We start from the raw sequence: 16,247 nt of genomic DNA, 5'->3' as shown, positions 1-16,247 counted from the left end.
TAAATATAGACACCTAAGGAGAGCAATCCTGCCGGGGCCCCAGAGGACGAACGTGTTAAATCAGCGGGGCCTGGACCTCTCTAAGCCTTGCCTGTATTCCCCAGGATGATTTGCATGAGGAATTCTGCCTGTGGGAAGCGACTCCTGGTCTGCACATAATACAAGACACAGTATGCCCAGCTCTTTATTATCCGAAATCCAAGCCGAGCATTGGGAGGCAGTGAATGGCAGCCGAATCCGCAGCTTTCTCCAGTTACCGCTGGACATGACGCCGCTGACTGCAGTTCTGCTGATGGAGAGACTTCACCGTTGTAGGAAATGATCGCTGGCATTTCGGAAAAGGCCTAGGATGGTCTTTAGCATGTCAAGAGACGTGATGAAATAATCCTGTTCAGAGGGTTCTACTAACTGTATGAACCCAGAGCACAGACACAATACTGCTGGCAAAGTGAGATATGGATGCAAAAATAGGTTACTGAAAAGAACCAAATAAATAAAAGGAAACCATGTGACACGAGGGTGCTGGAGCTGGGAAACAGTCATCGTGTGCTGCTTTCCAGACACTTATTACAAGTACATCACATGGTTTAAAGGGAACACCCACTGAAACTGGAGCATACATTTACAGAACGTGTGTGTGTGTGTGTGTGTGTGTGTGTGTATGTGTGTATGTGTGTATGTATACATGTACACACACATACATATATATGTATACATATATATACATACACACACACACACACACACACACACACACACACACATATACATACATAAATATATGTAAAAGAAAAAAAAGTAGGCTGAACTCCAGTAAATAGTGGAAAAAAATGGACTTTATTAGCCCATATGGTGTGACAACATTTCAAGGTCTTGTGAAATGCTGGTCACAGCCGAAACGTTGCCACACCATATGGGCTTAAAAAAAAGTAAATTTTTTTATCACTATTTATTGAAGTGCTGACTTCTTTTTTTTCTTTTATATTACTTCCACAAATTGATATTTTTTGGAGGACCCTGCACCCTAAATTTCCTTTTTACAGTGCTGTTCCATTTTTCTTCTATCACAAACGTATACAAATGTATTTTTGATTTTAACCATTTAAAAGGGTTATCTGGTACTTTTGGTTGTGTTTTATAATTACTACATCTGAATAACAACAAGGCTTTACACTTACTGGCATAAGTTATGTCCAGATCACAGGCCTATATTTTTTAGGCTAACATAACTCAAAATACGTTAAAATGAACTTCAATAAGAGGGGTTCCATATTACATATAAATTTTAAACATTATAAATCCTTCTCTCTTTCGGCAGAGGGGGTAGGGGTATGAAAGATGGCCGCCGGACACATCATTGACAGAAGATATGTATCACGGAAGTGATAGTCCTCAGTGATGTAAGCCCAGAAGTAGAGCCAGCACGTCTAGTGAGGAGAGTGTTCACAGGGCATGGCAAGGGCAGAGTTTACCAGCAGTCAGATGGGTGGGACTGGCTACTCACATATCCCCTCCCTGGGTCGTGGTATGGCGGATATCAGGAAGTCCAGCTGTATCATTATTGCACAGTGAGTGGAGGTGAGAATTGTCCCCAGACTAAATTTATAAACTGGATGCTATCCAGCCCGAGTGTACGGGACTATTCAGTTGAAATGTACTGCCGCACAGAGACAAGCTCTCTGCACAGCAATACCAATACCAGCCGCGGGGCCCATCGGAGGCCAGCAACTGACATCGGTGTATGACGTCACTGCCAAGCGCCGGCACGCCTATGTCAGCTACTGGCTTCCAATTGGCCAGACGCTGGCATTGGTATTGCTGGTCTCTGTGCGGCAATACATTTCACTTGAATATGCATCCAAGGATGCACATCCAACCTTATCAAAACATTGCTGTCAGCGGATCCCTGGACAGGGATGCAATCTTCATGGGGTCTACAGTGCCTGCTGGAAGCATGTGCAGAAAAAAGGACGCCAAGGAAATGGAGGACAGGTGAGAAGATTTTATTTATTTTTTAAAGTTCCAGGATGGGGACTTTACTACAATATGGGTGTCAAAATGGTGCATTACTACAAGAATAGGCATGGGATGAGGGACATTACTATAAGAGGAGGACCAGGATGAGGGACAATACTACAAGATGAGAACCAGACAGGGCATTACTACAAGAAGGGGACCAGGATGGGGCATTACTACAAGAAGGGGACCAGGATGGGGCATTACTACAAAAAGGGGATTAGGATGGGGCATTACTACAAGAAGGGGACCAGGATGGGGCATTACTACAAGAAGGGGACCAGGATGGGGTATTACTACAAAAAGGGGACCAGGATGGGGCATTACTTTAAGAAGGGGACCAGGATGGAGCATTACTACAAGAAGGGGACCAGGATGGGGCATTACTTCAAGAAGGGGACTAGGATGGGGCATTACTAAAAGAAGGGGACCTGGATGGGGAGATAACTACAATATGGGGACCTGGATGGGGCACTAGTGCAAGAATGGGAACAAGATGAGGCGCTACTACAAGATGGGGACCAGGGTGGGGCACAATACTACAAGATATTTAAAAAAAAAAAATCTCCAAAACAAAGCATAAAAATTTTTTTGCCACAGCAAAAATGTTTAAAAAAATTATCTAAAAGTGTATAGAAAAAAATCACTAAAATTATCACTTTATCATGCTAAGCATGCAGCCCACAAATGCTTTTTTCTTCTATGTGCGGCCATATACCAAGCAGAGTTTGAGACACCTGCCTTAACATGTGGAACTGCACAGTGAAAAGTTGAAATTGCAAAGCAGCTACATATTTTAACACATCTCTGTTAGGTCCATTGAACACATGCCTCATGCCCACAAGGCATTTCTCCACAAAAGAGAACAAATCTACATGAGAGCACCAACATCCACACATGAAGTCAGCAATCTGTACATACCCTGCTCAGACCCATATGATAACTGCTCTTCTCCAGATCCAGGGATTCTAGAAGTTCTTCTACAGCCTGCAGGAAACATAAAAAAAATGTGACTTTTAAAACCTTCTAATAAAAGAAAAAACCACAATGACACAATTGTCCAGTTATACATGACATCTCCGTACAGATCATATACATTATAAATGAAGCCGCGCATTTGACAATGCTGCAAAGTCCACGGTATAGACTGTATTTACTTTGGCTCTATACGGGTTCTAGAAAAGTAAAGCTATCATTATAATCTGCTGAGTTACGCGTGTTCGGAAAAGCTACACTACTTAATATCATACAGTCAAAATAAATGACGACCCAGATATATTGGCCCGACAAACGAAAAGTCACTCTTCTTGCCAATATTGGGTGATTTGAGACTTCTGGATAACTAAGGGACCCAAACGACACATTTTAGATGCACCCATTTTGCAATCTATTAACAAAAAACTACACTTGGCAATGGTAAATGAATGGTAAACTTTCCTGGTGGGTGTAATAGAAGATTGGTGATCATAAATTACATGTATTACATGCTGGTCACCAAAACACAAGTCCGTGCCGATCAGTCTCTCGAGAATCCAACTAAGATGCCTTGCACAAGCTGTAACTTTTACAGTAAAGGATGGTGCATCCTTGTGACTCCAGTCTACCCTACAAGGGCCGTTTAGAACCTTTAATAAATAATGATCTGATAAGACAAAACGCCCATTACATTTCAGCCATTTCTCAGCAGAAGACAATACTTGGCTCTTTAACACTTCTTGTCACGACTTCCATTGCCTGCTACCCACAGATTTATAATACTCATTAACACCTTTACTTCTAGCAGAACACGCTGCACATAAATATTAATACATCCTCATGCAGATGTCATTCTATGCACGGTGCTGTGCGCGCCACAACTAGGCAAACTCATAATTACTTGTCTTTGAAGGCTGCTAAGCTAATATTGAGGACAATGCAATAGACAGCTTAGACCAGGCCTACTATAATAGAACTTCCCCGTACATTGGCTTGCTTTAACTCATTTGTACCAAATCTATGTTAGTGTCACATGGGGCAAGAAAATAATCTTTGCATTATATGTACTTATATACAGACAAGGCCCGGACTGGCACACAGGGGTGAAGGTGAATCCCCGGGTGGGCCGCCTTCATGTGCAGTGGTTGGCTCAGTACACTTAATGCAACACGTACAGACAAGGGCAGCATCTCATTAGTCAATTAAACTACCCAGTTTATGACATAGAAGCATAGGTCTATTTGTGAACAAGGGTCAGGGAATCTTGCATTTTGTTGGGTAGTGGGCTCCCAGAACCAATGTCACTGGTGGGCCCTAGACACCACAGTCCGTCACTGTGTACAATAATGTGAATGTAGATGAATTTAACCAAAGCACCACATCAGAGAACAATAACAATTATCTTTGCTTTGGGAAAAAACACAACTAAATCTCCTTAATACCGACTGAGTCACTATCCCTTGTTGAATCATTTTTTCCTACCAACACTTGAGTTTTTGAAAAGTTCAAGTCATCACTGTGCACAGTTTAATGTATACCAGCACAGATAGTAGAAAGATTTCAATACATGATTTTTTCTTGTTATTTTTTTTTTAAATATTAAGAATGTAAATGTTTTTAGTATTACTACCGAATTCAACAGGATGCAAGGGCAGCATACAAATACACCACTATTCTATATAAGAGTATGATACTTTTAGCATCTACTAGATTATCATCTTCTATAGTAGATATGTGCAGCATGGTGGCTCAGTGGTTAGCAAAGCGGTTTGAACCTGGGTTCGAATCCCACCAAGGACAACATCTGCAAAGAGTTTGTATGTTCTCCCCGTGTTTGCGTGAGTTTCCTCCGGGTTCTCCGGTTTCCTCCCACATGCCAAAGCCACACTGATAGGGAATCAATCACCAAAAAAAAACCACAAGAGTAAAAAAATCCATTTAAAATATATATCATCATTTTATTCAAAAGGAATGTGAGACAAGTGTGTATAGAGAAATACACATATAAATATATAGACAAGGTCGATAGAAAAGCTGAGGCGGTCTAGGACTAGCGCATCCAAAACTTCTATGTAAGGGGTACGGGATAAGTGCCAAGAACAGATGTATGTTTTTAGAGAAATACTACTACTAAAGTGCCGGTGCTTAAACATTATATTATATCCTGATTACATGCATTATGTCACACCATAGGTGCTAACCAGCCTATCTAGGTGGAAAATATGGGTAAGAGCCTTGAATGATTACGCTCTATTCTGATTTCATGCATCTTTGAACCTTTCATAAACAGTGTGGATGTTCTTTACCAAGACAACCTACATTAGACTGGTAACACCTATGGTGTGACATGATGCATGCAATTAGGATGCAACAGAATGCTGGCACTTTAGTAATAGTATTTCCCTAAAAACATACACCTGTTCTTGGTGCTTATCCCGTACACCTTACATGGAAGTTTTGGATGAGCTAGCCCTATACCGCCTGAGCTTTTCTATCGACCTTGTTTATATATTTATTTGTCTATATATCTGTCCCGTATTCCTTTTGAATAAAAGGATGATATATTTTTAAATCGATTTTTTTACTCTGTTTTTTGGTGATTGAGCCTAATCTGAGGAGTGTCCATAATACGCACGGGCTGTGAACTTTTTGGTATAGGGTCTTCAGATTGTTCCTTTATACTATGAGCTCTGTTCAACTGATATTTTTATACTGATAGGGAATATAGTTTGTGAGCCCCAATAAGCGCTGCAGAATATGATGGTGCTATATAAGTGAGTAAAATAAATAAATCGATGTAATACCGGCTGGTTCAGTGTCCTCTAGGGCGTGATCCAGTGTTGAGGGAGTGTCTAATAAGCGTATGGGCCAAGGCAGTCGTAATGGAACAACTCTTGTTAATTTGCACCTATGCATTGTACGGGACGAGCTATATAATAAACACGTGCATACACACCACGTGATGAATGAAAAGAAGTGGCCTGGTAGCACCATACAAAGAACAGTATTCACCCCTTTCTGTTAGGGCTAACTTATGTTTTTGAGCTTTTGTTTTTGAGATCAGACTTTTCTGAACATGGCGATAACTACTTTTTTTTGTTGTTATTTCTTTACTTTTGTATTTAAAAAAAGGGGGTGATCCAAACTTTTCCATTTTTTTTCTAGGTTTTTGAAAACTTTTGTATTTTTTTTGTTAGTCCCTAGAGGACTTGAACCTGTGATTGTTTGCACTATATACTGCAGTGATGGAGTATATAGTGAAGATCAATAAAGCCCAGGCAATGAGTTCAAGCATGGCAGTGATGGAGGCTTTCAGTAGTCCCCAGGTTGCATAGGAAGGGGAGGGGGCATTGGGAGTTGGATCAAGATTGTTCCACTTAAAGACAATCAGTCACCTAAAATAATGCTATTAACCTGCAGATATGGGGTTAAATTTACAAGTTAAAAGCGTTCTGACACCATGTGGCGGCCAGCACAGAGAGCTGCGCTACCGGGAGGAAATTAACTTTATTCCCTATGGCAGCATTCATCTTTCAATCAGAGGGGTGGCACTGGCACGTTTTCAGTCACACCTCTGTGTATAGAGAGCGGTGGCTGTAACCGCAGTCCCCGCACTGACTGACAGCCGGTCCTAATGATGAGCGAGCTGTAAGTCAGTGCTGGGCCACGGTTACAGTCACCGTTCTCCATGCGCAGAGCGGTGTCTTAAACGGTGCCTGTGCCACCCCTGTAACTGAAAGACTGAGCCTGCTGGGAAAAATATAGTCAATTTCTGCTGGGCTCTCAGTGCCGGGGTAGCACATTATTGATCTGCATATTAACCTCATATTTGCAGATTAATAGCCTTATTTTACATGACAGATTCTCTTTAAATGCTGGTGTCAGAGTTCAATAAACAGCAGCAACAGGTGCTCGCTCTGCTTTCTGCTGTCCTAGGCTGGTGCAAATTGTTAAAAAGGTTTTAATAAAATTACAAATTCCATAAAAAATTCAATTTGTGGGATTTTACAGAGAACTTTAATATTTTACAGCCGCTTTAACTCTATTTTCAACCAATAGGGTGGCCCCAATATCATCAATGTTGATGGATGCCAACATAACATTCAAAACGCAGCTTGTCCTCGATGGGAACATATTGTCGGAGACCTTCCTTAACATTGTGCCAACACTTCACATCATGACAGAAAGGGTACGGCAGTGACGCCACTCATCGGCATCTGCCTGATAACTATTCTGAAATGGAGGGGAAAATGAAGACTGCGATGGAATTAATTATTCACGCACCTCACAATAACTAGAAACAAGGGCTGTATATCTATAGCGTCAAAACTTTCCAAAGTTTCACATGAACATTTACAAGAATTAGTTGGAATATTGGGACACAAAAAAGGGGACTCCCATGTTTAAAACTGGAAATGTATTTCAGAAAATCACAGGAGAAAATTGTGAGTAGCATTTTACTAATTCCATCACTGAACTGAACAGCAAAACCATAAAAAGAGGACTAAAAATCCAAAGTCCATCACTGCTCAAAACCATTAACCCCCTAAACTAAAAAAAAAAAAAAAAAAAAAAATATTCTATTTAAAAGATTGAAAAAAGAACAATATCATTGGAAAAAAAGTACATTATATGAAGTAATGAGGACTACATCTGCCATCTACCAAAACAGCCCATGCACCCAGCCCAGTGTTTCATACACCCACTAATGACGTCAACCACATACAACAAACCTAGATGAACTGAAATGGAAACACTATGTGCAACAAAATCCTTTAAAATAAGATAAGAACAAACTGTACATTTCAGCCTTCAGGGAGAAACCATTATTAAAAGCTGAAGACTTTGGCGTCATTCAGAGGTCTGTGCACACCGGTCACAGATCGGACCGCTAATGCACGTACTGCCCGCGGGTCTCCTGACCTGAGCGGGACGGCTGCATGTATTTCTAGGAGGATGTCCCACTTGGGATAACGGCAGACAGTTCATGCATTACAGTCCAATCTTGAACCAATTTGCACAGACGTCTGAATGAGCCCCTTATCAAAGGCTTCTCCTTTATATTCTGCTCATATTTTTATTTTAGACTATATGAAAGCCTGTAATCCATCCTAAATATCATCTTTACAGGACAAGACTGTTTCACACATCCAACATTCATGTTCTGAATATGGCCCACAACGTTTGATCGGCGGTGGGTCTCCTGCGAATGCTACATACTGACATAGACCTGCATTTGATGGAGACATCGACATACATGAACAGTCTATGCTGGATGTGCGAAACCGGATATTTCAAGCATTCAGGACAACTTCTTTACCATGATTTACAAATAGCACTCATTGAGGTCAACTGCTTTCACAAATTTCATTTTTTCATGATCCATCAACAAGGTCATTTTAATCGGGAGGTGGCGTAACTTTATCCAAGGTTTGTTTTCTATGGAGGTCTGGTGGAAATTTTTGAGTACTTTCACTGCTTTGCCTGCAGATAAGTCCTACCGGAGGAGTCTATAGGCCACTCTTCTCCAAGTACAGAGTACACAAGCATGTTTGGGAGGAATTATCCATTGTAAATGTCTATTCCAGGGTTTAATTCTAGAGTATATACTTTTATTCTTCACGTAAATAGTACTAAAAAGTGCAAAGTGACATGAAAAGTATTCACAAGACAGTCTATAAGATGCACTCTCTCCGGAAGGAAAATGACCCATATCCTATTCCCCAACTCTCAAGTATCAGGAGCAGATGACCTCCTGTTTCCAAATCTTTGGGAAACTCGTTCGTAGAAGCTTTACAAGATTAGACCGTACACACCAGGTAGGCCAATCTTTATCAATTCCACAGGTCTACCAAAAAAAAAAAAAAGTTTCTTTAGGTGCCAAGGTTTTTTGAATGGATTTATGGTATTCTGAGGGTGCAAAATAAAAAAAAATCTCATTACTTTTGCAGAATTGTTTATAGTTTTTGAGATAATTCATCCATGAAAACAATGCATTGCCCCCAATGCGTCTTGTGTATGATAACAAATGCAATAGCTTTTGGTCTTTTAACGTTTTAGCAGTGTCTTAAGTAATTAAATATATCGTATAATTATGTTGCATTTCAATTTGCAGGCTTACAATTATATAAAAGCGACTTTTTAAGCCAGAATTCTTCTGTAATTACCGGAACTATTAAATATTGCAAAAACTAGAACTAATCTGGCAAACCCAGAGTCATATTCTTAATCAGCGCCATAATCGTAACATAAAACCAATCCGAGATCGTCGGCACCAAAATCACTGTATACCAGCTTTATCTTTACATTTACCAAGTTTCGAAGACATTTTAGATCCTCAGTTTAAAAAAAAAAGTTTGTTTTTCTAACCAACTTCTGTAACAATTTCCCCAACAGGAAGAAATAAAACATTTCCATGCTAGTATATAAAATACATAAAACAGCCCTGTACAATATATAACAAGCCGCTACATTTTTTTTTCTTCCGTAATGAAAAGTTTATTGGGTCTTCACACAAGACAGAACGAGTCGGTGTTTTTCGTTCCTCTCTTTTCTTTCTTACTATACGTATTAAAAGTTAAATTATGATGACACACATTAAAGAAGTTTGTTTATGAAAATAAAGGATTATACTGCAAGTTTTTACTAACTTTTTTGTTTTCCTCAAGCATTTTAGCATTTTATCTCCAGCTGCCAGTGCACAAATTATGTACAGAGCGACAGAAGATAAAGTTAAGTGCGATGGTCCTTTGGGGAGAGACGGAGGGATAAACTTAGATCGGCTCTTATAGTTGTTAACCCTCTCAAAGTACTAGTAACAGAAAATGTATTTTCCATTACTGCTTAATCTTCCAGCAGATTATCGCATTGTAGTGTGGTCCTGGTAATAAAAATTAAGAAAGGATAGAAATAAAAAAAATAAAAAACACTAACATTAAAACTAAGGGAACGATGATAAATTCCATCTACTAGAACCTCTTCTGTTCAAAACGGAAATCAAAATAAAGTATTTTTTGTGTCTCCGCAGCTTTAGATTAAGTTCTTAGTCCTAGTTATGTGAAGAAAAAAAAACTACCCGTGGGGAAAAAAGAATAATTATTATTTAGGCAAACATTTGCCAAGTGTGGTAAATGTCTTTCGGACGCTAGTTTTTACATGCCAACCTTTCTGACTGGCGATTATGAGATAAACGAATATAAATTCAATATATCGCTACTTGAAATCACCCTTTTGAATTTATATTATGTAATGTTAATCATAAGCAGCGACATGTGAACATGCCCAGTACAGAGAATACCAGTAAAATTATTCACACGTGCTGCGTTTTTTTTTTTAGGGACGAGAAAATGTTAAGATTTTGAACAACAATTTATATCGGATTTTCACGTGTTTTTGGTCTATGCGTCTATTTTTCTTTAGTCACTGTGGCATCAATTTTTCTCCTATGCAAAAAAAACCCAAAACAAACCTTTCCAAGCTTCTTCACATTAGACTGTAAATAACAGACAGGACTAGGATACTACACTGTGTGGTGTCCGATTTTTTACATAATCCCATTGACTTGAATGGGCTTCTTTGATGGACAAATCAGACTTGTAAACAAGGCCATACACTGTAATGGGTACGTGATTTATCAATGAAAAAGACGTATGTATGGACCAATGAAAACTGCAAAAAAAAAAGTATGGCAAGTACACCAGTCACCCAAAAATGTCACTTATTGCACTACAGTAGGACTCCTGGCAAGCTACACTTGATACTTGTGAGCTGGACATTATGCCATTATTTCATGATATTAAAAGTGTATTTCAATCTTCTACATTTTTGGCATATTCACACAACATACCATAAATGTATGATAGATGTGGAACCCATCGGTGGGACTGAGTTACTCGCCACATCCAGTACATATGCCATTAATGTAGAAGGGAATAACAGTTTAAAGGAAACGCCTCTACAAAACTTTGTGCAATACTAAGGAAATCCTGAAAACATGATCTATTGGGGGCCGTGAGGACTGCGGTTTGGGAAACACTGGCCTAAACACAAAATCTCTTGATCTCAAGGACCTAGCACATTCATACAAAGTCTTCACAGACACCTCAATGGTTAAAGTGGGAGCAGTGTAATGCTTTATTTCCCTTGTGGTGCTGGCCCAGCGTATCCCTCACAATAATGTCATTTTATAGAGGTTCTACCAGAAGGACAACCTATGCTCATTGTCACAAGAACTTTGCACCAAGTTTTTCCAAAGTGGACAACCCTCTTCTTGGTTCACCTTTATTTCCGTAGTGTAAAGCTCAATTTATTTCCTTTCAACTGTCCAATAGTGAAGAATGCAGGAGAAATTAAAGGGGGAAGGAAAAGTTACAGTAGGGATATAGCCGGAATGGTGCACTTCTGGATGGGTAAGTATCCTGGGTACCGGGTGCCAGAAGCCAACAAATCCCTCTTACAATTATCACCTATCTACAAGATGGATACTTTTCCTGAGGACGCCCTGAAGCACGAGTTGACCGTTGCAATTGTGACCATTGGCGGAGCGTCAAGAATAGAATGAAGAAACACAGAACAAGAGCTGCAGAGTAAGGTAAATACTTTTCATTTTAGTATTAAGAAGTTTGGGGCATTTAAAATAAATTATTTACACTCCCTGGAAAATCCCTTTAAAACACAATACATTCTCTGCCCTTTATTTCTAAATCAGGACCAAGTTCAATGAGTTAATTAAAGGAAGAAAAAACAACAATTACATTAGTAAATAAAATAAAAAATACTTTTGTGAACTGGCACACTGAAATTACTTTGTAAATTAATGATGACTCATGCAAATAAGCCGTTTAGCATTTCTAATCTCTTGCCAGTAGGGACCATGATTTTATTAAGAGCAAAAGAATTGTTCTCTCCGGGCCTACAGAAAATGAATTGTAATGCGCTGGTCTCCTGAGTATTAAGAGATCAGCTGTGTTTAGTGTACAGCCATACAGGCTTCTAGTGACTCCAGGGCGTTTATGACTTCTGCACTTGTACAGGGCGACCCCCTGAGGGATAAAAGCTTAATGAATAGCATCCTGACCTCAGCACATAAAACTTTACATGGCAGAACTAGTACCCTCTGTGGCTGTATACTGACGGGGCAGAGAAAGATACGGACAGCGAATCAACAGCAATGAACCGCCACAATACTTAAAAGGGATTGTATCAACTTTTGTAGTTATCCCCATCCTTAGGATAGAGGATAACTTCTAGATTGGTGGGGATCCACCTACAGGGATATCCACTGGATCCACAAGAAAAACGATCTGAAGAGCCCTTTCTGGATGGAGCAGAGGTCAAGAATGTGCTTTCCCCTCCATTCATTCCCTATGGGATTACAAAAAAGGGAAAACAGCAACTCCGTTATCTCCAGAAGTCCCACAAAGAACAGATAGAGTTGGAGGTCCATATGCTCAACCTTCACTCCACTCATTCTTTAGAGCCCTTGTTTTGGGATCAGTCGGGATATCATTGGTTGGAGCCCCAGTAGGCCAACCATGACCATGAGCCAAAGTTGATCAACAATCTTGTATATGCAGAGAGATGAGGTTACGAGAATGTGAATTTAAAGGGTCGATTCCTTGGTTCTCTGGGAGATGGATGCTGTCAGACCAGTCTAGCAGCGGCTTTCTCCACTCTTCCCAATGAAAGCATATGAACATTTGGCCAAGTCCGAAGAGATAGCTTGTAGACGAAAAAGTGTTGGATTGCAGCGGTTACATGTGAATAGCTGGGTTCAGACACTGCCCATCATCTGTTGATTTTACTAGCAGATAACCATAGGCTAAAATACTATGCTGCTCATATTAAAGGGGTTGTCTACATTCAAGAAAGTGAATTCCAAGCGCTCTAAAATACCTAGAACCACAAACACGACAGATACTCATCTTCCCCGAGTTCAGTGACAGCTGTCCACTATTGCTTCGGTCTCTTGGCAGTGATGTAAAGTAGCCAGAGCACTGCACCACTTTAGCTAATCACAGAGATCAGCGGCTTTGCTGAGGTAGACCGCACGGACCGCTGGATTCAGTGATTGGCTACAGGGGTGAAACATGCTGCTGCGGACGTGACATAACCGCTGCAGCCTGGAGCCAGGGAAGACAAGTACCTTCTGTGTCTGTTATTTTAGAGCATTTGGGGTTCACTTTCCTTAAAGTAGCCAACCAGTTCAAATCTTTCATGTGTCATTAGAAGCCATCAGACCCTGTTAAACTGTAGGAGACACGTTATTCTACATGTGACCAGAAGAGTCATAACTGGATGGGAGACAAGTCAGCAAAGCGTTCTAAGGAGCGCTCTCATATCCATTGAATTCTGCACCTTCGGCTGGTCCTCTTATCAATAATTGAATTAGTAAGAACACAATTCTGGAATGGAGAAATCAGATAATTCGCTAGAAGGCTATTAGCAAACAAAATGTGCAGCACTAGTTAGATGACCACTAAATTATCAGGCTGCTAAAGTAAGCACCTGAAAGTCTCTTTCCGGTAATACATGAAGCCCATAAAATGGCACGCACATTATGCGAAAATCAGTTTATGTTTTGATAAAATGAAGAATGTTTTTATAACAAATGCCAGAATGCTAAAAGCTTTATTATCACATTTAGATCTACTGAACAACTTAAAGGAAACCAGATGTATTTAACCACTATCTGTAAGCCAAACAGCCGGGGCATGAAACTGTTAAATGACGGAAGCCATAGTAAAGCTGCTGTTAATAGTGGGTCAGCGAGGTCCTTGTAGTGGGTGAGCACAGATCCAATTCAGGGGACCCAAAACCGTACAGCTCCCATTCTTCTGCTTTCTCCGTTACCAGTTTCACTTCCTTCACATGTCCATATAAAACGCGTATGTGAAAAAAAAAAAAAATCAGACCTCATGCTTTGAACAGTTATGATGAGGCAACATAAATAAAATTTGAGATTGTGGTTTGGCTTTTATCCCAAATTATGTAGCAAGATCCATTAAAGGGTCGATAATAACTTTTAGAATTGCTGCTTCCAATAGGTGGCACTAGAAATCAAGACTTCGTCCTCAATGAAGTGGAAATTTGTACATTGTGAAAATAACTATCAGCCAAAGGATTGTTCGGGAGACCACTATCTAAAGTCTGGTAAAAGAGGACTTTGGGTTAGCTTTTTTTTTAGGCCTCATTCATATCAGCATTTTGGCTTTTCACTACGGTGCAAGAACCGCCTGTCCCTCTGGAGGACCCATCTTGTCATCAATGTGACCCAATTTCAATGCTTAATCTCTCAATGACTCCCTGGTGGAAGCCGCGTATTGCAAAGGGACCATCCATGACCGACTCAATATTTAAAGGACATGAAACAGGACAATCACAAAGTACGTCCCTTAGGCCCCCTCATCCTGGATACTGCGGGAGCAATAACAACAACTTTACATGTTAATAATATATTTCTCTTTGGGAAATTTGTGTAAGCAACCATGAAAGCAAATTAAAAACCTTTAGGGACTGCAAGTATTCTTCACAAAAACAGGTACAATTAAGATATGACTTGTCACAATTTTTTCTATTTTTCCAGGAGCTCCATTAATTATATATTTTACATAGCGTCAAACCAGATCTCCGAGCTTTTATCAATATTCCCATTGTGGAAAAATGGAAATGTATTAAGTTTACTATATAAATGATAGTTAAAAGGATATTCAGCCAATAAGAAGACATTGAGGGACACTACAGCTAGAGGAGAAGATTTATTAATTTACCTGTGTCAATGGAGAAAGAATCCAGAAACTGTGCTATACGCGATCAATAGGAATTGCAGATAAGGGTCCAGTAAGGTAAACTAAATGATAGATTTTCTATGAACTGGTCGTAGAAAACAGAACATGCGTGGATGCCGCTCACCACCCATCGGCTTCTAGCAGCCCCCGGCAGGCATCGGTGGCTCTCCTGCAGAATTAGCAGTCATGCCAGCATACGGACAGAAACACCATAGCTGCCCCCGTGCTTCACTTGTATTTTTCTATTACCGTTGGCTTTGTTAAGCAAACAAGCTAAAGCCCCGGATTGAATTCCCAGCGGCCATCAGACACGCACAGGTGGTGCATATTACATGAGGAGTCGCTCTTGCAAACACGCTGTCAGATCGCGGAGTCTCGGGGTGACATTTAATGCTAAACAGCGAAGAATAGCAGCGGCGTCTAAACAGCACAATAAATGGCACCGAGATGTGCAGATGCTCAGGTGACTATTTCATGGGCTGTGCAATTACACAAGATGTGGAGTCCTGCGACGTTCAGGTTATTATTCTGCTGAAAGCCTTGTTCTGCCGCCTGATACATTGGCTCAGGGCACGGCTCATCTCACTCCCGGCAGAAAAATTATTTCTGGCTCCCAGTCGAGGACGGTTAACCACAGGTTTCAGGGTGGATCCAGATTAACCCTTCCAAATCCTTAGTTTTAAGGCAATAATAGTACCTGCAACCTCAAAGGTAGTCTTCCTAGTCATATATGCAGGTCTTGGGTCATTTATTATAGAAAAAAAAAATAATAAAAAAAAAGCGTACAAAGCGTTACATGACGTCTTCGATGTTACATGATATTTCATACTTTATTTTTAAATTTTACACTTGTTTTATATACGGTAAATATCATCTAAGTGACAAAATTAAGATTTCTTGAAAGGGAGGGTTTGGAGGGACAACCCCCCACCCTTACAAGAAATCTTAATTTCGTCGTTTGGAGGGGTAGGGTGCGGGGAGAGTGCGGTATCATTTGCTTCTTTACATCTTCTATAGAAATATCCAGAGCCATTTCAGTGCATGCCCGATCCAGGTTATCTTTCCTCTAAGATCAGTGCCTTATTTGTCCCTTCAACATATGGGCAATTTACATTACTATCTGATCTTGTAGGTAAATGTCACTGGACCCGTTTAAAGTGGATATATATTTAATTTAAAAAAAAAACAACAAACAATAATGTCTGACGGTAACGTATAATTAGATACAGTAGAGCCAGGACCTCTGTGTCCACCACATGAAAGGATATCTGGAAGCCTTCTCGCAATATAACACTTAGGTAACGTTCACATTTGCGTTGTTGGGCGCAGCGTCGTCGACGGATACCGACGCATGCGTCATGCCCCCTATCTTTAACATGGGGGGCGCATGGACATGCGTTGTCAAGCGTTTTGTGACGCATGCGTCATTTGGGCGCAACAGTCAGGGCACAGCCGACGCTACATGATGCA

The 16,247-nt window shown here is 40.3% G+C and overlaps 1 protein-coding gene across 8 annotated transcripts in view; it reads right to left on the bottom strand.

Annotated features, from left to right (window-relative positions):
• The window catches only part of MYO18A (myosin XVIIIA), a 383,975-nt gene that overhangs the window by 113,697 nt on the left and 254,031 nt on the right, over positions 1 to 16,247 (bottom strand). For all 8 annotated transcript variants that reach the window (XM_077294308.1, XM_077294307.1, XM_077294310.1 and 5 more), the window contains one exon: positions 2,938 to 3,003. In XM_077294308.1, the coding sequence (XP_077150423.1) occupies positions 2,938 to 3,003 (66 nt within the window). The remainder of the gene's footprint in view (positions 1 to 2,937; positions 3,004 to 16,247) is intronic.

Source organism: Ranitomeya variabilis, chromosome 3 (genome assembly GCF_051348905.1).
Source record: "Ranitomeya variabilis isolate aRanVar5 chromosome 3, aRanVar5.hap1, whole genome shotgun sequence".
NCBI lineage: Eukaryota > Metazoa > Chordata > Amphibia > Anura > Dendrobatidae > Ranitomeya > Ranitomeya variabilis.
This window is presented reverse-complemented; position numbering and strand designations above follow the sequence as displayed.